Genomic DNA, 27,842 nt, shown 5'->3' on the forward strand with positions numbered 1-27,842 from the left:
TGTAATTTCTATAGCATAAAATTCACCTATATAAGTATACAACTTAATTTTTTTTAGCATACTCTGGGATGTGAAACCATCACCACAATTAAGAAAGTAACCTTGTATCCATTAGCAGTCAGTCCCTATGCCTCTCCACACCCATTTCCAGCCTTAGGCTACCACTAATCTACTTTCTGTCACTACTACTGGACATTTCACATAAATGGAATCATATCCAAAGTGGTCTTTTGTGACTGATCTTTTCACTTAGCATGACAGCTGAATGACGCCATTGGACCCATAGGTGTGCATTTTATTTACCTATCCACCTACTTGTGGATAACTGGATCATTACTATTAGTAATACTGCTATAAACATTCATGTACAAATTCTGGTGTAGACAAATATTTTCATTTCTTTTGGGCTATACCTAGCAATGGAACTGTTAGATCATATGGCAATTCCATGTTAAGATGGGTTTTTAAAACAAGAATTATGACTGGTGCTGCATTCCTAGGAGGCTTTGGCATGAGTTTGTGGCCTGCTGAAAGGTGGGCAAACTCCTGAAGGACAGGCAGAGGTTTTCTGGAAGGGAGGCCAGCCAGAGCCCAGATCAGAGAGGGGAACAGGCTTGGGGTGGGGGTGGGGTAGTAACTTTCAGTGCAGGTCTACATTGGCCTGGGGAATGGGGAATGAAGACTGGGTTTGCTACAAACCCAGATCTGGGCAAGGCAGGATTTGAAGATTAATAGGAATTTGAGAAAAAAAGGTAGATAAGGAAAGAGTCAGTAAGGCAAAGAGAACACTAGTATGTAAATAGGGGAGGCCAAAGGGAGGCTGAAGAAACTCTCCAGTCATATATCTACCCCGATGCCTTTGAGATAAGGGGGTCTCAACTGCCCAGGGTGGTTAGACAGGTCCCAAGAAACCAGGAGAGGAAAAAACCCTAACCTTTTATCTAAATACCCTTTCCTGTTACAGACAGCACATACCTAGTCACCCTACCAACCTGGTAGTTTTTTTCTCTTCTCTGAAAGATTTCTTCCTTGTGCTAAGATTTTCCTAGGGAAGGTCTAGTTCAGTCTTTTGTTGCTGTAGCTCTCTTCTCTTTTGTTGATGTTCCTCTCTTCCTTCCCTGGGCTGCAGGTGGAGGCCTCCTTTAAGGTCTCTGTCTATGCTAGAAGTTTCAGACCCAGGGAAGGAGGGGAGGATGAAGAGATGGCTGGTGTTGTCTTGAGCAGGCAAAGGGCTCAAGTTGTGCCATGTACCAGCGTTGATATCTGAGCTCTCCATGTGCTGTCCCTGCCCTATGTAGGCTTCTAGAAGTCCCATAGTTTGAGCCAAGCAGCAGGGAGGACCTGAGCAGTAACCTAGAGAAAGAGGCGGGGCCAACTCGACTCTCCTATGTGTCATTCGTCACTCTCCCCCACGCCCTCGCAACAGCTGGCCCTCGAAGATTTGTTAAAGCAAGCTCCCACTCCCCAGTGCCAGCCTGGCACTGCTGGTAATCACTTAAGCTGAAAAGCACTTCCTTGCAAGGGCATTAGCATTTCAACAGAGACAGGCAAGGCTCAGGCAGCAAGCTTTAGAGGCTGGTGTCAGGGCTGGCAGAGGTTTGTTCATTGGGAGTGTGTGTGCGCGTGTGCGTGTGTGTGTGCGTGCGCGTGTGCGCGTGTGTGCGCGTGTGTGTGCGTGCGTGTGCGCGTGCGCGTGTGAGTGTGTGCGTGTGTGAGCGTGTGCGTGTGTGTGCGTGTGTGTGTGTGTGCGTGTGCGTGTGCGCGAGTGTGTGTGTGTGCGTGTGCGTGTGCGAGTGTGCGTGTGTGTGCGAGTGTGTGTGCGTGTGCGAGCGTGTGCGTGTGCGTGTGCGTGTGTAGGGGGGAAATTGCGTTGAGAGCTACCCAGAGCTAGCTAAGTGGTGAGACACTGTTGTCTACACTCAGGGTCTCCCCGGGCCATCTCCCACTTCCACGTGCTCCCTACTGGAGGAAAGAGGACTTGGTGACATTTTGTCTTGGGAGTAGGAGAACTGAGGTTCAAAATTTAAACCCACACCTGGGAGAGGACCTACCTCACCCTTAAAGATCCCAGTGGGAAAACCCAGAAGCCCACCATTGACGTCCCAGTTGTTAGAGTTCAGAAATGCTCAGCCCATGAAGGTGCACACATCTCTCACCTGTGCTTCTGTTGCAGAGTTGAAACTGACTACTCATAAGGCAGGAGCCATTGCCAAAGTATCTGGTTCTAAAGACAAATGCCCAGATTCAAATCCCAGTTAGGCCTCTTCTAACTGTGTGATGTGGGGCAAGTTTTGTTTGTTTGTTTGCTTGTTTGAGACAGGATTTCTCTCACCCAGGCTGGCCTGGAACTCCCAGTCCTCCTGCCTCTGCCTCCAAAGGCCTGGGATTACAGGTGTGCTCCACCACACCAGGCTACATTTCCTAGTTTCTCTGTGCCTTAGCTTCCTTATGTATAAAATAGAAATGACAGCACTACTTTGCAGAGCTGTGGTTAAGAGGAAATGGGTTGATGCAAGTAAAGAATAGTGCCTGGTTCAGAGCATGAACACAGAAGGTTCGTCATTAGTGTTACTGTCACCCTTTCTCTTTTCTACTAGCCAGTTTCCTGCTGCAGGACCCTCTCTGCTGCCTCTCAGAGCACTGATGGTGTAAGGAACCCCAGGGAGGCACAAAGCCATCCAGGAAGAGATGGCCCAATTGGGTGTAGATCTCCACCTAGTCACAAAATCAGGCTTGCCAACCTGTCACTTAGAATTATCCTCATTCCCCTTCCTGTTCATTGCACTATACTGGGTCCTAAAAAGTTCCAGGTAAGAGAGATTTTATAAGTCAAAACATTGAAATACAACAAAAGAAAACACCTGTGAGGGCTAGAGGTGTGTGAGGTCCTGGGTTCCACTGCGAAACAAACAAAAACCACCTCTCATATTTACAGATACTCTCCTTCATTCACATTAAATTCCTGAATTGCCTGTATGCCCAATCCTGTTTAAAACCTCTAAAACACTGGTGTGCACAAGGAGACTTCTTTTCCATGCTAGGAATTGAACCCAAGAATGTCTGCATGATAGGCAAGCAGGCAAGAGCTCTACCACTGAGTTACACCCCCAACCCCAGACTTGCTTCTTGCATTTACAAGCAGGTTTAGAGGAAATGGGGACAATCACTCCTGAACTGCTGCAGTTTGGTCAGGCTGGGTGGATAAAACTGGGGTCCATCTGTCCACTTCTTTCCACGGGCTCTACATAGAAGCCTATGTCCTGTACACCCCGAGGAGTGAGCCTGAGGGCAAGAGCCCTTGGCTGGGAACAATCCCTCTAGAGGTCTCTGGGATGGCCCACTCAGCTGCGGTTTTGTTCCCACACCAGCTGCTTGCTTTGAGTCCCTGCAATCCTGGCAACTACTCAGCCAGGAGCTGGGACTAGGGAAATCACAAAGCAGCTTCTAGTGCAAGTCATCCATTCCTCAGCTCTGAGTCCTGTTTTCCTGGCTGCATAGGATAGAGAAACCTGCTGTGTTTTCAGAAGGGAAGTCCTGTCCAATTAGCCAGGAGAAGTCTCTACCTGGTGATCCAATCCAGAGCTCTGTTCTGGCAGATATCAGAGAGGAGTAAGATGGAGAGAGGTGCGAAGGGGCTGCCTGGCATCAGAGATGGAGGGTCCTCATACCAAGCCCTGGATGAAAGGCTCTGCACCTCCCTGTCTGGCTCCAGACACAAGGTCCTATGTGTCTCAGAGTCCAAGGGGTCGGTCTCCAGGGGCCAATACAAGAACGTGTCTTGTGTTCTTGAGCTGAACAACCAGAACCCGTAGGCCCCAGGGTCACCTGGGCAAAGGGATGGCCTTCATCAATTGATGTGAACCTAAGTATGAGTAGAGTCACCCGTGGGCGCCTGGTCAAACCGCAGGTCAGCCCTGGCACCCAGCACTGCCCCTGAGCTGGCACTGTCTTTCCACCTCACTGCCAATTTAGCCTCTGGCAGCTGGGGCTACGACAAACCTCAGAGGAGCTGTGCAAGACGGGTCCCTCTGCACCTCTGGAAACACCATCACTCCTCTGCCCGCGGGCTGGGGGTGGGGGCGGGGACTGCTCCTACCCTGTCACTGGGGTGAGTGAAGACAAATAATCCAGAAGTCACCTTCAGTCTCTGGAGAGAGTTTTCCAGGGAGAGCTAGGGTGGGGGAGGAGGCTGCCCTGGGGCTAAGGTGGGGCACAGCTGGCCGAGTGGGAAGGGTGGTCGTGTGGCCAGGAGGCAGGGGTGACTGGCAGCCCCCGCATCGCCGGGCCAAGGATGGGAAAGGGGTGGGAAGGGGAGCCCTGGGCTTCGAGGCCGGGGCACTCACGTCCTCTTGAAGACGCCCCCGAGGGCGCTGCCCAGCAGGAGGCAGAGCTGCTGCGAGAAGAAGACCCAGGAGATCTGGGGCAGCGAGCTGTGCGTCTGGCAGCGCAGGTCCAGCAGCGTGGGCCCCAGGAAGGCGATGCACAGGCCGAAGCTGAAGAAGACGCTCCAGTAGGTGAGCGTGGGCTGCAGGTTGCGGCGGAGCAGCCCGGACACGCGGCCGTCGCAGCCCATGGCTCGGCTGGCGGGCTCGCGGCTGCTGGCTCCGAGCGAGCCCGGTGCCCGAGTGCCGCGCCGCCCGCCCGCGGGAGGGCTGGCCGGGCCCGGGAGGCCGGCGGCCGGGAGGAGCGAGGGAGGGCGGGAGGGAGGGCCGGGGAGGGGCCGCGGCCCGGGGGCCCCGCCCTCGACCCAGCCGGGGCGCCTGTGCGGCCGGGGGGCGCCGCGTCCGCTCCCGCGCAGTCCTCGCGCGGTGCCAGGCGCCCGCTCCCCCTCGGTGCGGATCGCACATGCTCGTCCTCCCCCGGCTGGCTGCGGAGACCAACCGGGAGGGAGCCGCGCTTCCCCCGCCCGCGCCCAGCCGGCCGCCGGGCCCGCAGCCGCTCCCCACCGCCCCCAGGGACCGAGGGGCCTGGGCGCCCAAGGGAGAGCTGGGCAGACTGAGCGCCCGAGGCGTCCCAGATGTGGACAGCGGGATCTGTCCACGCTGCGCCGAGGTGGGACAGCACCAAGGCGTCCGCACTGTGGCTTTGGTGCGGGGGTGGGGACTCTAATGCCCCCCCACTCTAATGCTCCACAGATGCACTTCGAGGGTCTGGAGGCGCCTCCCTGTCCCCCGATGAAAACCATAATCTCGTACACATTTTTTCTAGAGCGCGTATTTGTGCTTTCATTTGGAACCTCAAGAGGTTAAATGCTTTAGAAGGAAAACCCTTGAAACTTGCGATCTGCTCCACTCGAAGCTTCCTGCAAGGGTCTGAGCGCCGCTCCCAGCAGCCCCATCTCACCTGTGCCCTGCGCAGGTGTGGGAGGAGGAGGAGGACGGCGTTGTCCTGTCCAGACTCCATCTCTTACCTTCTTCTTAGGGGAAGTTGGGGCAGGAGGGAAGGCAGTGACCTGCAGAACTCCCACAATGAATTCTGAAACAATCTTCTAGGAAAAAGAGTTCTAGGGCACTTCTCTTTTCACTGGAAAAAGCCTGCGCAGGGCACAGGGGGTTGTTTAGAGTCCAGGCTGGGTGTCCTTCCAGGACTCTGTGGCTGACCCTGGCTGTCCCTTCCCTCTGTTGTTCTGTGTAGTCCTGTGCCAACAGGACATGGTTTCTGCACTGGTTACTACAGGCAGAGCAGTAAGGCCCTACGCCTTTACCCTGGTGTCCTAGTAATTGTGAGAGCCAGGACAGGGTGCTCACTTGCCTGCCAGAGGGACCAGAGCTGAAAGGACTGAGGAGTTGAGTGTCCCACGATGACTTGGCATGAGGTGGGGACAACCAGCTTCTCCTACAGGTGCTGCCATGTCACAGTGGCACCCAGCATCCATTCCATCCCACCCCGGACTGTGAAGACCAGGGGAGACAGACAGAGCTCCAGGTTCCTTCTGCTCAGTGGCTCTGTGGGTGACAGCAAGCACTTGCCAAATGGTGTTAATGGTGAGCCTTACACCATACTCATAATAAAGAACAAATTTATCCTCTGGCATGAGAACAGATCATAAGCAAGTTTTTAAATATAATTTTTTAAAATTTTATTTTCTCATTTTTACATTTACTTACATGTGTGTATACATTATTTAGGCCACCTCCTCCCACATCTCCCACACATAAGCAAGTTTTTTGAGTCCTTTGTGCCACTGTTACAAAATTCCAGAGCCACAGGAGCTCACGGTTGGAGGAATAACTTCCAGTTGGGACAACACCCCCCCACCAGAACTGCTGTAAAATGCTTGTCATCCTTGCTCTTGATTGACATGGTGCTGATGGGGACCTTGTCATTTCCTCAGAACCTGTTCCGATGTGAGTAGGGTCTTCTGCTACACTGAGATGCTCCTCCCCGTAACTGCTCCCCACTGCCCCACAGAGCAAATCTACTCTGCAGGTTAGTCCTTCACACACAATGACCTTGCCTCAGTAATTTTACCTCTCCATCAGGAACACCTGAAATTCTTTCTCAATTTCCCTAGACAGTGCTTCCCAGCCACATGGCTCTACTAGCTCAGCTCCTCTGCCACAGTGACAATGGGCCTGGTACAGTGAGGCAACCCACAGTGTGTGGAGCATTTTATAGCTTGATCCGATTGTGATTAGTGTTGAGACACAGAGAACAATACTCCCTAAATGTTGCATTTTTTGGTATGATGAGCACTTTGGTCTAAAGAAAATTAGAGAGCCTTAAAAGGCTCAGAATCAAGATCCCTATAGCCTTCCTTTCTTCCTGCCTCCCTCTCTCTTTTTCCTTCTTTCCTTCTTTCTTTGTTTCTTTCTTCCCTTCCCTTCCTTCCCTCCCTCCCTCCCTCCTTTCCTTCCTTCCTTTCCTCTCTCCTCTCCTCTTCCCCCAACCCTTCTTCTTCTCTTTTTTCCTATTCTTCTCCTTCTCCCTCTCCCTCTCCCCCAGACCCAGGACATTGTACATGCTAAGCTTATGTTCTGCCACTGACTACACCCCAGCTTCCTACACCCTCTCTTGCTCCTCACCTCTCAAACACAGGAAGAGGGCTCTGTGGAATTCCCCTATCAGCTTTAAAGCCAGACCGCAAGAGTGAACCCAATTATTGTTCATCATCACCCTGAAACCTCCATCATCTAGCTCAGAAAAGAAGACTGAGGAATGTAACACTGGACAGATGCAAGATAGCATCTGTCCCTTGGGCTCCATTCAAAATCAAGAGACCTTCTTGAGGACCATTCATCCCCCTAATAATCACTTACAAGTCCCCAAAATTGTCTAAAGTTGTCTACATTCCCTATTCTCCCCATCCCCCATAGAAAAGGGGATCTATGAATGCCCGAGTAAGGTTAAATGGATGAGTGATCACATTTCTGTGACTTTTCCATGCTGTTTTCCCCTTTTGCACATGAATAAATTCGCACACCTTTTCTTCTATTTAATATTCACCAATTTATTCCAGCAAACTTTCAGAGCACAGAGAGAACTCTTCCTTTGCCCATACGTTGCCCAGCTATAAAAATTCACTCTTCGTCATAAGTCATGTTTGTGCCTTTTGTTTCTGTTTTTTTGCTTTTTGTGGCACTGAGGGTTGAACCCTGGTCTTCACACTTGCTAGGCCAGTACTCTATCACTTGAACCATTCCCTCAGCCCTTTTATTTTTATTTCGTTTTTGAGATAGGGTCTGGATAACTGCCCTGGCTGGCCTCAAACTCACAATCTTCCTACCTCTGCCTCCTGAGTAACTGGAAGATCTGTACTTAAAAGCTATACTGCAGTAAAATAGCAAAAAATGAAAATAAGAAGTAAGGTAAAATGAAGTGAGGCACACCACTGAAAATATAATATTTGGCCCTCTTATAGTCAGAGACTTATTGGGTGCTGGCACTGAATATTGAGACCAGCAGGTAAGGAGGTGAGTGTAGCAGTGAGGTTCAGGTTGTAGTAGGGGTGGTTTGAGAGCTGGCAGAGGGAAGTGTCTGATTCTGCCTGGGGAAGCTGTCTGGAAGACTTAAGAGCTGGGCCTGGAAGATGAGTGTGGGAAAGGTCTTACTTTCTCTCTTTCTTCATCTCTCTCTAGTTCCATTTTCCAGCATCACACATTGTCTACCTCCTTTTGCTCCATTTAAACTCAGAAATTGGAAATGCAAAAGAACTTGATTTGGGGTCTGAGAATGCAATTTGGGGAAACACAAAATCAGACAGCTCTGAATGAGTGTTCCAAAGAAACTCACCCTGCAGGACTTTTCAAGGAAAGGAGAAACCAAGGACAAAGGAAATTCCACAGGTTACAAGAAAAGAAAGGCAATTGTTATAGAAGCCTATCCTCACACTCTTAGGTATCCCTGGGTTAGTCATGATCGATCAAAGGACTAAGTTTCAAGGTATAAAGTTCACTTGTCATTTGGAAGACCGTTACAGCTTCAACCTTCAATAAAAGATGTTAATGACTTCTCTGGCCTTGGCCCAGTTCAAAGGTTCTCATTCCTGTGTCATTTTTGTGCCCGGTTTTCTTAATCTTAAATTCCTTTTTCCAGGTAGTAGCCTGATACATGCATAGAGCCTGGTCCCCCAACTCCTTTTTTTTTTCTTATTTATTTTTTCAGTACTGGGGTTTGAACTCAGGGCTTCACCCTTGCTAGGCAGACACTCTTATCACTTGAACCACACTTCCAGCCTTCCCCCGAGCCCTGACTCCATTTTAAATGCTCCTCCAAAGTTACTTTTTATTATAATTTTCATATGGGTTTCACACTCCTCTGGCAGCCTTTCCCAGATAAATTCTTCCTAACTCCCCATTCCAGCAGGGACCTAATCTACTCCTTTACCTCTATGTTGTCATCCCCCAGCACCCAGGAACTGTTCCTCCTCCTGCCACCCTGCTCCCCTGTAACTGCAGCCAGTTACACGTGGAGTTCTCCAGGGCCAGAACCATATTTACCTATGTTCTACCTCCCCACCCACCAGTCACCTCACATCACAGAAGGCCTTGCCGACAGCCAGTCCAGGATAAATAGCTGGGGACCTGATTATTTGCACAACTTTATAATTACTTTTGGTTTTACATTTACATGTCTTATCTTCCAATTAAAGCAAGTTCCCCAAGGGCAGAGGCTGTCCTGTTTTTCTTCCTGGTGTGTATTTAAATGTCTGTCCTTGAGGCTAGGGGTGCAGCTTAGTGGTAGAGCGCTTGCCTGGCCTGTCCTCCCCGCCCCCAAAGTCTATTCTTGGTTGGGCACCTTGTGGCCATTCTTAAAAACCTTGGATGAAGTAGCTTGCCTAGCATGCACAGGAGGCCCAACACCATGAAAATCAGCAAACAAAACTGGATGGTCTCTAAACTACTCTGATTTCCTTCCTTATCAATGGGAAAGGAATTGTCTCCATCCCTCACAAGCTCTGAGAAGCAATTTGCTGGGAGGAAAGGATCTAGGAACGAGGATTGGAGGATTGGAGGATTTGTCTCTTGCTTGGAGACAAACCTATTCATTGCTGCAAGCTGCTTGCTTCAGAAGTTTGCTCTGGCCAGCACAGGTTCCCTCCTTAGCACTACCACCGTAACCTGGTATCCTGGGTTTCCTTACCTGTTTACTGCTCTGACTGCTTGGTGAGAGGCTGTACTTCACTGAAGTCCTGCAGTTATTCCTGGATTTTTTTTTATATATATATTTTGGCGCTACTGAGGTTTGAACTCAGGGCCTCATGCTTGCTAGGCAAGTGTTCTACCACATAAGCCAAACCCCCAGCCCCATACCTGGGTCATTTGCAAGCAATAAGCCCACTGCATATCTTGGACCATCCGCAGGTAATCTACATCCTGGAAACACACAGGAGAGGGCAAACTAATGTGGCAGAGTGAAGGAAGAGCTTGTCACTCTTACCTCTACCTTTCAGGTGCACCACAGCTGCCCAAATCCTTTTGTGTAGAAATTCATGCTGTATATCTTGTTTTAGTCACTGTTTCTGTTAGAACTGAAAACCTTAAATATAAAAACAATGTACATGGAGAAAAGGTCTGATAATCACCACCCCAGAGGAGAGTCACCTGGGGCTTGAGCCTGTCACAGTGCCTGGCAGGATCCTCTAAGTGACCACCACAGGCCTGCCCTCCATCCCTGGGGCTCTGTGGTCTCTGCTTCCCAGATTCTCAGAAGACCAGACAGGAACCAGAGGACGAAGTCTCCAGTCCAAGGTCATTAGCACATCCTGCAGTTTCTCTGGCCATTCTAGGGTAGGAGGCCACTCCTCCCCCACCTCCGGTTTTGTCATTCCAGCTGCCACATCACTGCCTTGCTGGCCAGAGTGTGGAGACAGGATTGGTGGGCTCTGTCTGGGGTTGGCATGGGGGAAGGGGAGTGGCAGATAGCCTGGTGCCAAGGACTGCAGCTAGATAGCCTGGCCACCTTGCCACACATGAGCACAAACAGTAGCGGTGTCGGTGAGAACAGTCGCCCTCACCAAATATCACGATGAACTCCCAGCACTCAGCCTGCCTGGAAAGCGAGGGGAGTGTCACTGCAGGTGCCAGGGAGGACAGGAGGGGCAGGAGTAGGTGAGCCTTCCCAGAAATATCTTACAGGTGTGCCAGTGACCAAGAACACCCTGGAGGAAAGTGGCATAGTAACTGAGCTTACTGTGTGCTAGTACTTAGAAGCGCCAGTTGAAGCTAGCCTCACTTTGAGAGTCAGGACTTCCTAAAATGATCTAGTGCAACCTCCCACTCACAAACGAATTCCATTTCCGGCAGCCCTGCAGGCAGCCATTGGACCTCAGCCTGAGCACACCCGGGCTCAGAGTCACCGGGATCTGGACCCGTGGAAAACAGCCCAGAGCACGCTCCCCTGCAAAATGAGAGTCATGGTTGCCTGCCACAGAGGGTGTCAACAGCATGCAGCACAGGAGCTGGTACGCCAGGCCCCCATCAATTCTTGGTAACAACACAAACCTCTAGCTGGTTTTGCATGGTAGGGCAAGACTAGCAAAGTCCAGCAGCAGCAAGGCCCAGGACCTTGGTAAAGATGCAGAGTCTAGGTCTTCCCCAGATGTCCTGAGTCAGGCGCTAGAGGGAGGCCCCCCAGCCCTTCTGGGGATTCAGAGGCAACTGTGGGTTTTTGTTTTTGTTTTTTGGTGGTACTAGGGTTTGAACTCAGGTCTCATGCTTGCTAGGCAGGTGCTCTACTGCTTGAGCCAGCCCTTTTTTTATGTTGGTTATTTTAGAGATTGGGTCTCACAAGGTATTTGACTGGGCTGGCTTCGATTTGTGATCCTCCTGATCTCTGCCTCCTGAGTAGCTAGGATTACAGGCGTGAGCCACTGGTGCCCGGTGGCAACTGCAGTTTAAGAATCCCTGCTTTACAACTGAGGCCAATAGGAAAAAGGGAACAGGTACTAGAGAAAAGGTTAGATCAAAAAGAATTAACCTAGAAGGTAACACCCACGTACAGGAAATCAATGTGAGTCAATGCCCTGTATAGCTATCCTTATCTCAACCAGCAAAAACCCTTGTTCCTTCCTATATTGCTTATACTCTCTCTTCAACAAAATTAGAGATAAGGGCAAAATAGTTTCTGCTGGGTATTGGGGGGGGGAGAGGGAGGGGACGGAGTGGGTGGTAAGGGAGGGGGTGGGGGCAGGGGGGAGAAATGAACCAAGCCTTGTATGCACATATGAATAATAAAAGAAAAATGAAAAAAAAAAAAAAGAATCCCTGCTTTAGAGCTAAAAGAAAAAGTTTACCAAGAGCCAATCACTATTTGCAGACCCTCTATGGTCTTTGCTTTCTACATCATTCCTGTCTGCTTCCTTCAACCCTCCCTCATTTACTGTGTAATTCCCTTGCCCTTCTTATCTGGCCATATGCCATGCTCTGACAGTCAGCGACCCTGTTAAGAAAGGGGCCGCCCAGCACTGCACCCAGGGCTCCCAGGGTCTGAGCATTCTGATTACTATTTATTGGGTGTCTACTCTGTGCCAAACAAGTGACATAGAGTAACTTTTTGTTTACTTTTTTGAATGAAGGTAAACTTACAAACGTTATAGTGTTACACGTATGAACTAGCTTGATGAGTTTTGACACTGTGTACCCAGCCATGTGGCCACAGCTTAGATCAAGAGATAAAGCACTTCAAGTACCCACCTCAGAAGAGGCAGTACTTGCTCACCATCATGTCTATGAGAGCAGCAGTTCCTTCCTTTTCATTGCTAGGTAATACTCCATCACATGGATACATCACCATGGACTTCTGTCTACTGTTGGTGGACGTTAGGCTTGTTTGCAGTTTGGAGCTACCATAAGCCAAGCTGCTCTGAAGATCCATGCAATTATCTCTTGGTGTTCAGAGCCCTCATGCTTTTGAGCAGATGCCAGAAATGAAATCGCTAGGTTGTAATAGTAGACCTGGCTTTGATGGGTGTGCCTGCTAAGCAGTGTTCCACAGTAGTTGAAGTTATGTACGGAAAAAAAGATTTTCCTTTCTTACTAGAGTTCCAGGTGCTCCCCGTCCCCAGCAACACTTGGTATCGCTGGTCATGTTAGCGTATCATTCTGTTGGGGAGCACTAGTATCTTAGTGAGTTTAATTTGCATTTCTGTCATGACAAATAGTGTTCAATACCTTGTCATATATTTATTGGGCTTTTGCTTGTCCCTTTTTTGTGAAATGCCCCTTCAAGTCTTCTGTTCTGCCTACCTTTTTTTTTTTTTAGCATTTAAAACAAACTAATTGAAACACAGTAATTGTCCACACTCATAGACTACAGTGTGGGCTTTTTGGTTTGTTTAGTTTTGTTTTGGCAGTAATGGGCTTGAACTCAGGCCTTGTGCTTGCCAGCCATGGTAAGCTACGGAACATTACCAGTTATTCCTCAGATCACACTGTTAGCTGTCACTTCTCCTTCTCATTCCCCCACTCTTACCAGCCTTTGGGTAATCACTATTCTACTCTGTATTTATATGAGGTTTTTTGTTTTTTGTGGTACTGAGGTTTGAACTCAGGACCTACACCTTGAGCCACTCCACCAGCCCAGTTTTGTGATGGGTTTTTTCGAGACAGGGCCTTGTGACCTATTTGCCTGGGCTGGGTTTGAACTGTGATCCTCCTGATCTCTGTCTCCTGAGTAGCTAGGATTACAGGCGTGAGCCATCAGTGCCTGGCTGGAGATTTTTTTCTTGTTTTCCACTTAAAAGTGAGAACATGTGCCGGGCTTATTGCACCTAACATACTATCCTCCTGTTCCATTTATGTTATCACAAATGACAAGATTTTGTTTTTTTAATGGCTGAATAATATTCCATTGTGTACAGATACCACATTTTGTTTAACCATTCATCTGCTGATGGACACCTAGGTCGACTCCTTACTGTGGCTGATGTAATAGTAGATATGGGAGTGCAGGTGTCTGTTCCACACACTGACTTCCTCTCCTTTGGACAGATACCCAGGAGTGGAATTGCTGGATCATGTGTAGTTCTTTTCGTAGTTTTTCGAGGACCTTCCCTACTGTTTGCCATAATGGCTATAGTAATTGACTCCCAACATTGTATGAGTTCCGCTTTCTCCCCTTCCTTGCCAGGACTTGTTGATTTTTTTGTCTTTTGGATAAACAGTCATCCTTCCAGGAGTGAAGTGTCTTCTCATTATGGGTTTGATTTGCATTTCCCTGGTAATTAGTTATGTTGAGCACATTTTCATATACTTGTTGGCCATTTAATTATCTTCCTTTGAAAAATGTCTATTCAGGTCATTTGTCAGTTTTTAAAACTGTATTGAGGGTTTTTTTTGCTGTTGTTGTTTGTTTGTTTATTTTTGCAGTATTGGGGCTTGAACCCTGAGCCACTCCACCAGCCCCCCTTTTTTTTTTGTGATGGGTTTTTTTTTGAGATAGGGTCTCATGAACTATTTGCTTGGACTGGCTTCAAACCGTGATCCTCCTGATCTCTGCCTCCTGAGTCACTAGGATTGCAGGCGTGAGTCACCAGCACCTGGCTGTTGTTGTTTGAGGCAGAGTCTCATTATATACCCAGCCTGTCCTTGAACTCTCAATCCTCCTGCCTTCACTTCCCAAGTGCTAGGATCACAAATTCGCACCATCAAGCTTAGCCTTCTGCCTTCTTTTAAGAGTTTCTCTTTGACTTTTTTTTAGAGTTTTCAACATATTTTGTATCTGAGTCCTCTGTCACTTATACATATTTACATTGTAAATATCTTCTCCTTGCCTGCAGTATATTCGATTTAATCTTGGCAATGGTTCTGTGAGGTAATTAGTTATAATAATAATGCCTATTATTATCCCCATTTATAGATAAGGAAACCGAGGCTCACAGCTAGTACAGAGTGAAGCTGTGTCCCCAGCCTCGGTCTCCTGACTCCAAAGTCTGCAACTTTCCCATGAGACCCTCTGTGTCTCACATTCAACAACAATTCACACACCTGAGAGGGTGCGAGCAGGAGTCCCTATCCAGCAAGTCCTCCTACCTGGTCTACGCAGGTCTACGCACCCGCACCGTCAATGTTTGAATGTGAGTGCAGGACTTGATACATGTAGAATAATGGAAAGAAGCCGGACCTGGAGCCGGACAGGCTTAGACTTGGGTTCTGCCCACACACTTGGCTGTGCCAACTCAGGGCTGCCACCCTGGCACCGTGAGCCTCATTTCCTCCAGCTGTAAAATGCTGATATCCAGTGACAACAGGACGTGTGCAAAGCCTCAGGTGGAAGGCTCAGTGGTGCACTGCCCTCACCTCCTAACTGCCCTTCCCTGCTCTGGAGTAAGGGTGGCACTCACATTCTATGTGACATTATAAATAGTCATCCAAGTCATCAAGAAAAATACTGAACAGAGCACGCCATTCTCTCACCTGCCTTTTTCTGAGTAACCTTTAGGACTTCAGGTGAGCTGTTCATTCCGCTGGAAGTCCACCCAGGGCACTCCAGATTCCTGCCTTGTGTTCCTTCCATTCCCTCACTTTACGGCCCTACCTTGTGATGACCAGCTGCGGTGGAGACTGACAGTGCAGGTTGGGGCGTACGTTCATCCTTATATCTTGGGAACGTGTGTGGCATAGCACCTTTCTGGTACATAGCAGTCGTTCTGAAAATGTTAGCTGCACAAATATGTGTTTAACTGATGTTACCTTGAATTTTAAAAACTCTTGGGGCAAGAAATAATGTTCAAAGCTGGGTACAGTGGTTCATGCTTGTAATCCCAGTACTTGGAGGCAGGGGTAGGAGGATCATGAATTCAAGGCCAGCCTGGGCTATACAGTAAGATCCTGTCCCAAAAAACCAAAAAGAAAACATAAATAAAAAATAATATTCATGAAGGATTTCATGAGCAATGTATAGTTTGTGTATTTAATCAGGAGTCCCTGGACTTAACTATATATTAGAAATATATATATTCTGAAAACTTTAAAGTCAGAATCTTTGGTCAATGGGGTCCTGTGTAGACATTTTGCAAAAGCTCCCGATGACATGGGGTGAAAGGGAACTTCCATCCCAGCAATAAGAGAAATAAAAACTAGACATAGAGGGCTGGGGCATGGCTCAAGTGATACAGCACCTGCCTAGCAAGCTCCAAGCCCTGAGTTCAAACCCCAGTAAAGCCAAAAACAAAACAAAAAAACCTGAGACGTAGAAAGAACGCTCAGGCAAAACTTTAGCAGAGGCTTTTTCTCAAGAAGAGGGGGAGGGAGTAAGCAAGGGGGATGGGGAAGGGGGATGGCCCAGCACTGACAGAGACCAGTTTGCTTCAAAGAGGAATAAACCCTTTTATTCGGGATAATGTCCTAATAAAGAATGCCCTTTTTTCTGGTACTTTTTTTTTTTTTTTGAACTTGGGGCCATTGGCAGGCACTCTACCACTTGATCCACACCTTTAGTACAGTTTGCTATGGTTATTTTGGAGATGGGGGTCTCTTGAATTATTTGCCTAGGCTGGCTTTGAACCACGATCCTCCCAATCTCAGACTCACAAGTGGCTAGGATTACAGCTCAGAGGATGGCCTTTTTAAAAGAAGTTTCTTTTCTCGTGTTTTAAGAAGATTTTCTTGTGTAAGATTCAGACCAGTGGCCAGTTTGCCTCTAAAGATCTTGTGGCGTTAGCCTACATCTGGCAGGTTTTTTGCCCTTGCAATAAGAGTACACATTTCCTATACCATGGACAAGGGAGGGGACACACATAGCTTTACTTTTACAGAACAGGAATTAAGGGCTCTAGAACATATCCATCTCTGGTTGCTCATGAGGGAGCCTGTCTACTTCATTCCTCCCAGAGATGTCTTCCTCTTTAATCTTCAGGGACACAAAGAGGTGACAATCTCTTATATTTTCTGACTGACATATGGACATTGTCCCTGCCTATCCTTGGAGGTAGAAATCTTGTTTCCTGATCTGAGGGGGACAAGATAGGTGGCTGTCTGTGATGGGTTAAAAACTTCGGGTAAACATCAGCTTGACTTGGAACTGGGTGGGGGGCCTGGAAGACATAAGCACGTTAAACAGGGACCAAAAAAAATCAAAAGTAGGATCTTGGTGACTAATGGTCCCCAAAGTGATAGAGCCAGATGAAATTAGACAGTGCTTAGCATAAGCCTTCCATAAATCCATTTTAGTTACGTTCAGGCTGCCATATGGCTTTTTAATATCTTCTTCATATTAACCTTTATTTCCTGAGACATTTACCCACGTTCAACAGAGGGTGTACAGACCCCTCCCAGTTTTGTCTATAAGACAGGACATTGGTCAAAGGATGTAGTGAGAGCTGTAGGCCAGCCAGAGTCAATGCTGAATCATCTTATTTATTTATTTACTTATTTATTTTAAGGGCCTCAGTTAAGGCTTTCAGTGTTACCCCACTTCAGGAAGCAGGGATGTGACTGTCCCTGTGGCTTTTCTAAGCTTCAGTGGAGACAGTTATGTTACCTTTGTAAGAGCATACAGGCTCCTAGTTTTATGGTTCCACTGGTGTTTATGCAAAAACTATAGCACAGGAAGAAACCAGATATCTAATTCTAGAGTAAAAAAAATTTCTAAGTTGCAGGGTAGAGCATAGATAAGAATCCCACCAAATGAAGATATCTATGTTTTTGTGTAATCATCGGGCCACTTAACTACACAGGCTTTTTGGTACAGGATCCAGGTCTGGAGTCTGGCCTCTACTGTGTAGACCTAAAGATCTTTACAGCAATTGGCTTTAGATAATCCAAAGCCTACACTCTATATTTCAAAAATAGCAATGTTTAGGGAGTAAGGGGGGGCGGGGGGCAGGGGGGAGAAGTGACCCAAACATTGTATGCACATATGAATAAAATAAAAATTAAAAAAAAAGCAATGTTTACAGCTACGATACTTACATTGGCAGATTTATCCCATAGGTACCTAAGAAACCAAATCTTTTGGCCAGGCGTGGTAGCACATACTTTTAATACCAACACTCAGGAGTTTGAGGCAGGAAGATCACGAGTTTGAGACCAGCTTGCACTATATAGTGAGAGCTGTCTCAACAAAACAAAAGAAGCCAAATCTTTTATCAGAGGGACACTTGAATGTACATCAAATAACATAGCAGCAATACGCTAAGACAGGCTGAAGGATGCATTCCTGGAAAAATTAGTGAGACTGGGAATCTGGGCCTCTCGGGGCTGCAGTGAGGACACCACAGGTGTGGCCAAATACTGCTGGAATTTCTCAGGTTTTTTTTTTCATGAACGCTGTGGCCAGTGGGATCTTCTTTTTCAGTGAGTCCTTTAATAGCTGGGGTAGTGTTCAGAGCCCCTTTTCAGACCCAGTCTAGCCCTCTCTGCTTTGGACTTTGGCTGGCTTCTCTGCTGGGTGTGGAAGACCATGTAGGTGGCCCGAAGTCTAGCTTTTCCCTTTCTACTGTTAAGGTCAGTTGAGGATCCATGTGGGTTACTTCTAGGGCCTTCCTTGTGAGGCGTGCCTGGGCTCCTTTGTGACCAGCTGGGGGGAGCCTGGGCTCCAAAGAATCGACATTGACCTCCAGAGAACGGTTTGTAGATGCTGCATCTTTGAGGCCCCTCGTTAAGTGTTTTTATTGAATTATACTTGGGATCTATGTCTAACTTGAGTGTCCGTAGGACAGAGCCGTGTGACTTTGGTTCCTGGAGTCACAGGGGGTGTTGTAGAAGGCCTTCGTGAAGGCGCTCAGGAGAGATTTGTGTTGGATATCAGCACCAGAAAAAGCTGTGGTCCTGAGCCGCTGGTTTGGGTTTATCTTACTGACTCTGAGAATTGTGCTTTTTAACAGCACTTCCTTGCTTGTAGTAGCTTCTGGAAAGCTCAAGGTCAAAGTCATGGACCATCTTTATCACCGATACAGAATTTTATGGTATGTGTGAGTTTGGTTTGATGTTCCTCTTTATTTTTTATTCTTTTCCCTTTATCCTCCTCTCTTCACTTTTTCCCCCATTATACTGTCTTTTTATTGCAATAATTCACACACCATAAAATTCACCCTTTTAAATTGTGCAGTGTAGGCCAAGCATGGTGGTTCATATCTGTAATCCCAGCACTCGAGAGGCTAAGGCAGAAGGATCATGAATTCAAGGTTAGCCTGGGCTACATACAAGACCTGATCTCTAATTAATTAGTTAAGTGTACGATCTAGTAGTTTTAGTATAGTTGCAAGATTGTGTGACCCATCACTGCAACCTAATTCCAGATCTTTTTTTATTACTCCCCCCAAAAATTTCAGGGGCTGGTGGAGTGGCCCAAGTGGTAGAGTGCATGGGCAGCAAGTGTGAGGCCCTGAGTTCAAACCCCAGGTATCACTAAAAAATAAAAATAAAAAAATTTCATACTCATTAGCAGTCACTTCCCATTCCCTCTTCCCTTGCCCTACTTTTATCTCTACGGATTTTCATATTCTGGAAACTTCACACAAATGACATCATACTATATGCAGCTTTTTATGTCTGGCCTCTTAGCATGTTTTCAAGGTTCATTCATGTCATAGCATATATCAGTACCCTTCAGTCCTTTTTTTTTTTCCCTTTGGGCAGTACTGGGGTTTTAACTGAGGGCCTCACACTTGCTCTTCCTGCTTGAGCCACTCTGCCAGCTCTTTTTTTGTGTTAGGTGTTTTCAAGATAGGGTCTCAAGAACAATTTGCCACAGGCTGGCTTCGAACCTCGATCCTCCAGAAATCTGCCTCCTGAGTAGCTAGGATTACAGGTGTGAGCCACTGGCATCTGGCCATTTCTTTCTTTCTTTCTTTCTTTTTTAATAAATGGTCTCACTATGTAACCAGACTTAAAATCCTGCTGCCTTGGCCTCCTCACTTCATTCCTTTTTGTGGCTGAACAATATTCCAATGTATGGATATACCACATTTTTTTGGATCATTAATAAACATTTGGGTTTCTACTTTTTTGTTTGGTGGTATTGGGATTTGAACCAAGGGCCTCACACTTACCAGGCATGTACTCTATCCCCTGAGCCATGCCCCCAGCCAAATGTACTAGTTTTTACATGACCAGGTTTCAATCCTTTATCATGTACTTAGGAGTTCCTTGCTGGGTTGTGCAGTAACTCTTTGTTTAGTTTTTTTGAGACCCTTTTCTCATTAGAAATGTTTTTCATCTTATTGTTTTGTACATATCGCTATAAGCCACTGCAAACCCCTCTTTTTGGAACGAGGCAGTGTATAAATAAAAATAAATCTCAAAGCACTCCCAAGCCATCTGTTTAATAATCTGGGCTAGAATTTTGCCAGGATTCTATATTGAGCCGTTTGGTCTATAGTTTCCAGAAATACCTTCTGTCTCCTTGTAAAAATCAGAGCACTTGCTCAGCCCCAATGTCCTCAGGATGCATCTGGGTGGTTTTCAGTCCTACCTGCAAGGACTTTCGTGATTCTGTATTTAATTCATTTGAATCTAGCCCCCGACTCATCTACAGTCCCAGGAGTTCTCACTTTCCACCTCATCTGTCATGTGATGTACCTTAATGTTTTTATGTCACGGTAATTCATGTACATGGTTAAAAATACACTGAACAGAGGAGCCTACAGAGCTGAGTCCCCTACCTCTTCCCTCTGCATCCCTGGTCTTGCTTCCCCCAGGCAACTGCTTCCGATCCTTTTAGCTCTTCTCGGAGCAACTTCTAGAATATTCTCCAAATAATATGCCTAAGCTGCTGTTCCTTGGTTTTTCAAGTTTAAGCATCCTGTATTGATTTATAACTATGAAAAATGAGAATTTAGTTCAACTGCATCATCCAAACCACCCTCCCCTCTCCTTCTCCCAATATGGCTGTATAGTTGTTTTTATTTAGTTCCTTTAAATAAAATAGAAATAAATCTGTTGCTTACCTTCATTGTTTTAAGTAACACATATGCACCTTTATTTTCATTCTACCAGCTATATACTGCGGTTTCAACTCACTGTTTTGCAGGATAAGGAAAAGGATATCATCACTAACTTTCCTGGTTTTAGTTTTGTTTTGTCGTGAGACAGGGTCTCACTGTGTAGCCCCGGCTGCCCTCAAATTCTTTCTGCTCCACCACCATAACGCCCAATACTGTCTTGCCTTTTTGCCTGGCCCTCCCTTCCAATTTCTGTCTCTGAACATTTACTTTAAATGCTCAGTTAATGCTGATAGCATTTATATTCTATTTTTCTAACCATAGTCAGGTCTTCTGATCTCTGCCTTTAGCTTGGTTCTAGAAGTTTAAATCCAGAACATAGTGTTTATATTTTGTCACAATGTTTATTGTTTATTGCAGAACCACAAAACGTCCTATTACTCATTTTCCTTCTTTCATTTATTTTAGTTTGTCACAGTTTTGAATCACCTTCTGTGTTTGTTTCCTTCTCTTTGCTCTCTCTTTATTTTCTTCTTCTCCTCCTCCTTCTTCTTTTGGCAGGACTGGGATTGAACTCAGAGCTTAACACTTGTAAGCAGACACTCAACCACTTGAGCCACACCTCCAGTCCATTTTGCTCTGGTTATTTTGGAGATGGGGGTCTCATGAACTATTTGCCCAGGCTGGCCATGAGTCACATTCCTCCCCAGGTCAGCCCCCCAAGTAGCCAGGATTACAGGTGTGAGCCACCAGTGCCTGGCTATTCTTTTCTTCTTACTACAGGCCATAGCTGTTTCCTCAAGGTCTTAGGTGATTTCTGTTCTAATAACACAATACCACAGACTGGTAAGTAATAGAGAAAAGAATTTCTTTTGGCTCACAGATCAGTCCAAGGTCAAGGGGCTGCATCTGTTGATGGGCTTTTTGCTGGCTGAGTCCTGAGGTGGTGCAGTGTGTCACACGGTGAGAGAGTGCAGGAGAGACCTAGCCAAACTGACTTTTAGGGAGACCCTCTCTACAGATGACCCATTAACCCACTCATGCTTTTATGCATTAATTGTATGAATGGATTAACCCCTTCATGAGAGCAGAGCCCTAACTACTTCTTAAAGGTCCTACCTCTTTAACATCTTATGATGGGGATTAAGTCAAACATAAATTTCACTCAGTCAAAGCGTTGAGTATAGATCTCCTTTTTTCCCAGGGACCAGTCACACAGAGCCTTTTGCTCTCTGCTTTCATTTGGGCATGTGGCTTTTCTGCCACATCACTGTTGTCCTGGGACTTCCTCCCATCAGTGGATCAGTGGATGCTTGGGGCCCAGTTGCCCTTCCTCCCTCCTTCCTTCTCTTCCTTTCTCTCTCTCTCTTTTTTTCTTTTTTTTCAGTGCTGGGGTTTGAATTCAGGGCCTGCACCTTGAGCCACTCTACCAGCCCTTTTTTGTGTTGGATTTTTTTGAGATTCTCCTGATCTCTGCCTCCTGAGTAGCTGGGATTACAGGCGTGAACCACTGGCACCTGGCATTTTTTCCTCTTTTTTGTCTTTATGATCTTATTTTGCTATAGCACATCTTCAAGTAATTTCTCGAGTGTGCAGTGTGCAGATACTCTGAGTCCCTCTTGTCTCAGTGTCATTGCTCTACCCTCACACATGAATGACAATTTGTTTTATTTTAGGTTTTAGCTTCACAGATTTTTTTGAGACAGGGTCTTGCTATTTTGAGACACTGTCTTGATTGCTTGAGACAGTGGCCCAGACTGGCCTGGAACTCTTGATCCTCCTGCCAAAACTTCTCCAGTACTGGTAATACAGGCATGTACCAACACACCTGGCCTGAATGGTAATTTGGACAGAGATACAATAGTCTTGGTTTATTAAAGCTGCTTTTGTCACAGCATGTTGAAGGTTGCTAGTGAGAATCCTGAGGCTAGCATGATTCTTATTTTTTAGAGTTAACTAACCTTTTTTTTTTTTGCCTCTAAGGAAATTTTTAGGATGTAGATATACTATCATTCAGACATTAGACTAATTCTCTTACCTTCTAATATGTTCTATTGAAAATTTTATTCCCAGACTCCTATATTTAATTTCCAATACCGCACACATATTTTCTGGTTACTCCTTTTCATAGCTTCTAATCCTTTTTAGGGATGCAATACCTTCTCAAGTCGCTCTGAGAATACCAATCATTTAAATTTTTCCTAGCTGGCCAGGTGCTGGTGGCTCTTACCTGTAATCCTAGCTACTCAGGAGGCAGAGATCAGGAGGCAGGGATCAGGAAGATCTCGGTTCAAAGCCAGCCCAGGAAAATAGTTCATGAGACCTATCTTGAAAAAACCCTTCACACACACACACAAAGGCTGGTGGTGTGGCTCAAGGTGTGGGCCCTGAGTTCAAACCCCAGTACCACACACCCTAGCTGGGTACATAGTCTATTGTCCCAGCTACTTGGGAGGTTGAGGCAGGAGGATTGCTTGGGGTCAGAAGTTCAATACATTTACCCCAAGAAAGAAAAGAAGGAAAGAAGAAAGGAAAAAGGGAGGGACAGAGGGAGGAAGGAAGGAAGGAAGGAAGGAGTGAGGGAGGAAAGGAAGGAGGGAGGGAGGTAAGAAAGGGGGAAAAGAAAAAGAATGTAAATTTCTACAGTGAATTAAGTCAATCAGGTTCCTTCTTATGGGGCCTATAAGCAGTGACTGCAAACAGCAGCATTCTCAGTGGCACACAGCCTGTTATAGGGGTTGCCATAAGAGACCTTGGGGACAACCCTTTGCAGTGGATGTTCGTGTCTCTGACCTTGCGCTGTTTTCAATCTGGACAGGTATGTGGTATGTGTGGGAAGCTCCAGGGCAAAGTGGCCGGGTTCATGTTGGTTAGGTCATCACGTCCAACCAGATTGAGTGGCTGAACAGGGAGTGTGTGACCGAGGCCCTACGCAGGGCCAAGTTCATCTTTTTTGTTTGTTTTGTTTTGGTGCTGGGGATCAAACCCAGGGCCTCATGCATGCTAGATAAGTGCTCCACCACTGAGCTACATCCCAGCCCAGTGATCTGTAGGTCAAAAAAGTAGGGCTCACTGAGCTTACTGCAGATGAATTTGAAGACATGGAGGTTGAGAAGCAGTTTGTTCCTGATGCCTATGGGGACAAAAGGATACCTGAACAAGTGGCAGGTCCTGTACTCCTGAGGGTTTCCACCTCCTTAATCTTGCCCACCAATAAATCCTACTTCTTCTCACGTTGTGAGGCCAGTCTGGACAAATAATTTGTGAGATTCCATCTCTAAAATACAAAGAGCAAATGCACTGAAGGAGTGACTTAAGCAATAGAGTGCCTGTTTTGCAAGTGTGAAGCCCTGAGTTCAAACCTTGGTTCCACAAAAAGAAAAGAACAGAAAAGAAAATTCTACCTCCTGTCCACCTTAAAATTCTTTTTCTTTTCTCTTCTGTTTCCTAAGTCATTTCTCTTTCTTATGGAGCATCCCATCCCATCTATTTCTTTGTCTCTTCTTTATGCTAGAGGCTTTTTTCAAATGTCTGGTGATCTTTTTCTTTTCATATTTAAGAGGGAGCCAGGCTGGTCAAATGGCAGATTTCATTTCATTTCCTTTGGGGGATCTTCAACTAATAAGTCAGGGCTCCTCCAGTTGAGGGCTGGGTCCTTGGCCACCTTATGTACTGCTTAGGGTTTAGTCCATATAGTTTGCCAGTCCACTTTTCCTTTCCCCTTCCCTTCCCTTTCTTTTTTCTTTTCCTTCCCTTCCCTTTCCTGTTTCCTTCCCTTTCCTTTTTTCCCTGCCCTTTCCTTCCCTTTTCCCCTTCCTTTCCCTTCCCCTTCCCTTTTCCTTTTCTTTACTTTTCCTTTCCTTTTCTTCCCCCTTCCTTCCCCCCAGCTATCCCCCTTTCTTCCCTTCTTCCTTCCCCCTTCCTTTCTTCCTTTCTTTTCTTCTTCTTCTTTTTTTTTTTTTGTGCTAAGGATGGCACCCAGGACCTCCTATGGTAGACAAGCATCCTACTGTAGAGCTACATCTATCCCTTAAATCCTCTCACACCCTCTCTGTGTCTGTTGCTCTCCGTCCCCTGTCCAACCCTGGGTCTCTGGGAGAACCACCAAGGGCCCTGCTGGGACAATGTGCAGCCTTCTCAGCTGCCCCTACCTGCCCCACTGTCCTCCACTCGCTCATCAGTGACTGTCCTCTCTCTGTTTCCCAGCAACTCTGTATTTGCTGAGAACCTTTACCTATGGGTAGTCTCCCTTCTGATCTCTTCATTTGGAGTTGGAGGGAGGGCACATTTCTTTATTATTTCATTGTCATTTTTGTGGAATTAGGGAAAAACAGAGGGTAACACATGTGGCCAACCATCTGTCCTTGATGGAAATCTTCAATTCTGCTTTCCTTTTTCAGAATCACCTTGATAGAGAAGAGTGAACCAAATGGACTTTCGCCATTATAACGAATATCTCTACTCTTTGAAAATGGAGACTTCTGAACCCAAGGGACTCCTTCCTCCTCTCTTTGCCTGCTTTTGCTTTAATTTGTATCTTCACCTGGTGCCTCATGGTAGACACGGCTTCCCAGTCATCCTTGTCAAAAACCTTGGTGTCCTCACCTCCAAATGCCAGTTCATTAAATCCAGTGTTTTCTTGAATTCGTGGCTCCAGCTCCACCCATTGCCTCTGACCCACACAGAGTTGCAGGTGGGTTCTGCTGCCCCTATCAGGTCCCTGCCTTCCCTCCTCAATTTAGCCTCCACAGGCTCTAAATTCACACCAGATGGTATCCACATTTACATCAAGACAGGGACTTTGGGACTGGGGATGTGGGTGGCTCAATGGTAGAAACGTGCCTAGGTTTGGGGACAGGGTGGGGGGTGCATTTTAAAGCAATTAGTGTCATCTCTATGGAGGACTATTTGACAATAGCCATCAAAATTATAACTGCACCTGCACCGTGACCTACAGTTCCACTTCTAGGGACTCACATAGTTATACACGTGCAAAATGTATAAATTTAATTATTGCAGTGCTATCTGTGAGAACCAAAGTTTGTAGACAACCTAAATGTTAGGAGTTACGCAGTAAGTTAGAATGCATTCATATAATGTAGTCATAAAAATGAGAAAATGATGTATAACTTGATAAGAAATAATATCTAAGAGTAAGTAAGAACAGAAGGCTACAGAACAAATGACTCACACTTGTGTAGTAGTCATGTAAAAGAGGGAGAAAATATGTTTCTCTTCTTGTCTATGCATAAAACCAACAGAAGGTTGCAATGCATCCATGTAATCCAGAGAGGGGCACTAGCTGGTGGAGGACAAGGTGAGGGGATGTTTTCACTAAATGCGCTCTTATACCTTGGAAATTGTGGAGCATGTGACTATTTAAATTAATAAAATTTAAGACTCCCCCTTGGTATTACCTCAACTTAGTTTTTTAAGACACACGTATTATAGTAAATATATTATTTTAAATTATATATATGCATTTTAAATTATATACATATATGCGTATATATATATATATAACCCAGGACATTGCATATGCTAAGCACACACTCTACATCCCTAGCCTGAGGTAATTTTTTACATTTTTAGTGCACCTCCATTTTGACTGCAACCTGTCACATGAAGTCAGGTGTAGAATTTTCCGCTTGTGTCATGTTGGTGCTTCAAAAGTTCCAGCTTTTGGAGTATTTAGGATTTTGAATTTTCAGATTAGAGATTTTCAATCTGTATAGCATAATCTTTTAATATGAAATATGAATTTTGCTCTATTAATATGCCTGAACGGTCTGGAGGTACAGCTCAGTGGTAGAGCTCTTGCCTCGCATGTGTGAGGTCCTGGGCTTCATCCCCAGCACCACCAAAACATACATAGACATATTCCTCTGGATCTATAATGCAGGCACTCTTTTTCACTGCCCAGTTCAAATGTCACCCCCTTCCAGACAGAACCAGTGGTTCCTTCCTTGTGCTCAGGTAGCCAACTGTTTGCCCCTGGCCTGGATTCCTCCTGTGTGTGATCCTGGGTGTGTGAGTCACTGTGCTGCCAGGTGCAGACCACACCCTGACTCCAGATGAGCGTGCTCAGCCTCTGGGCTGGATAGCTGTTCTGGGATGCTACCTTAATCTTCTGGCAGAGGGATGCGTGAAGAGTCTTAGAGCTAGCTGAAGTCCTCACTTCAGTCCAGTGTCTCCTTTCTGTCTGTCAGACTATCTGGGTGCAATCTTGGTGTGCTGCCTAATGTGGCTGCAGTCCTTGTTCCCTCTCCTAGCACCATTTTTTTTTTTTTTGGTGGGGGGAAAGTTGGGGATGGAATCCAGGGCCTTGTGCATGGTAAGCAAGAGCTTTACTACTGAGCTATACCCTAGCCTCCCTTTTAAAATATTGAATTAATTTGTCAATCTACACACAGAGATATCCTGATACCCTCTTCCTCTTTCTTCCTTTCTTTTGGATCAAAACCATGGCCTGTGCACACTAAACATACAGTCTCCACTGATCTACACTCCAGCGCCTCAGCAGCATTTTCAGACAGAGCTACTCGTCCACATTCGTGGTGGGTACTGATCATGCCCTGTGGTCTAGTCTGAGGGGAAGGCTCTTCAAGAATGGCTGGTCTGCTTGCAGGAGAGGAAGTCCTTTTGTAATGTCCTTTAGAGAAAATAGGGCTGGGAGACTTCTGCATCCCTCCCAGGAGCCTTCTCAGCTACCATTCAGAGGGAACTGGGCAGAGGGGAAGAGCAAGGGTCACCCCAATCCAGCTTCTTCTTTGGAAGAGTAGAGATTACTCCTTGCCTCTTAGCACAGCTGGCGGAGAATTCTCTTCCTTCCCTAGTTTCTCAGAGTACAAAGATCCAGTGATTCACAACCTCTCCCACCCTGTCTCTCTCCCAAGCCCTACCCTCAATGGACACAAAGCTGAATCTAAGTTGCCAGAAGCCCTGGCTTAAGAGATGCTTCCATAATCCAGCTCTGCCTCATCCTGACTCTTATTCCCAGGGAGATTCACCAAGAGGAGAAATGCCAGCTGGGGAACTCAGACTCCTGGCTCCATTTGCATCATTGTCTCTGGATCAGGGCAGCTAGGGCTAACCATGGACATGGCAGGCACAGCACCCTGGGCGGACCCAGGCAGTTACCTATGACATTGAGACTATTAAACGACTCCCCCATGCTCAAAATCCTTCTATTTATAAGCAGTCGTGGCTAATATCTGCTGAGTACTTAGTGTGTGCCAGACATGATTATACTCAAGGAAACCGAGGCACAGAGAAGTAGAGTAAGTGGGCCAAAGTGGCTCAGTCAGCAAATGGTCCAGTCAGGATTTGAAACCTCTGCCCTTAACCACAAGGCTCTTCTACCAGGGTTATACTGCTTCTTCAGAGTCCTGTGAGTCTCAGCTTGACCTCTGACCCTTTGAGTGTGCTTTAGGCCACCCTGCCTGAATCCTGGGGTCATGATATGGAATCCTAACCACTCACTTCCAACCAAGGCCTTGGTTGCCCAGTGGAGCTCGGT

At 46.5% G+C, this 27,842-nt stretch overlaps 1 protein-coding gene and 1 pseudogene across 3 annotated transcripts in view; one reads left to right on the plus strand and one right to left on the minus strand.

The window, feature by feature from the left end:
• Positions 1-4,643, minus strand: part of Mfsd4a (major facilitator superfamily domain containing 4A) — a 30,521-nt gene extending 25,878 nt beyond the window's left edge. Inside the window, exons 1-2 of one of the 3 annotated variants that reach the window (XM_074048502.1) lie at positions 4,344-4,482; positions 4,000-4,103 (exon numbers count right to left, since the gene is read on the minus strand). In XM_074048502.1, the coding sequence (XP_073904603.1) occupies positions 4,000-4,049 (50 nt within the window). In that variant the 5' untranslated portion in view covers positions 4,050-4,103; positions 4,344-4,482. Of the gene's footprint in view, positions 1-3,999; positions 4,104-4,343 lie in introns of all 3 variants that reach the window. The other 2 variants (XM_074048501.1, XM_020177403.2) reach the window with 2 other exon arrangements.
• Positions 4,644-22,963: 18,320 nt separating this feature from the next.
• LOC141414410 (small nucleolar RNA SNORA70) lies at positions 22,964-23,088 on the plus strand (annotated as a pseudogene).
• The last annotated feature ends 4,754 nt before the right edge of the window (positions 23,089-27,842 follow it).

The sequence above is a fragment of the Castor canadensis genome, chromosome 11 (assembly GCF_047511655.1).
Source record: "Castor canadensis chromosome 11, mCasCan1.hap1v2, whole genome shotgun sequence".
Lineage (NCBI taxonomy): Eukaryota > Metazoa > Chordata > Mammalia > Rodentia > Castoridae > Castor > Castor canadensis.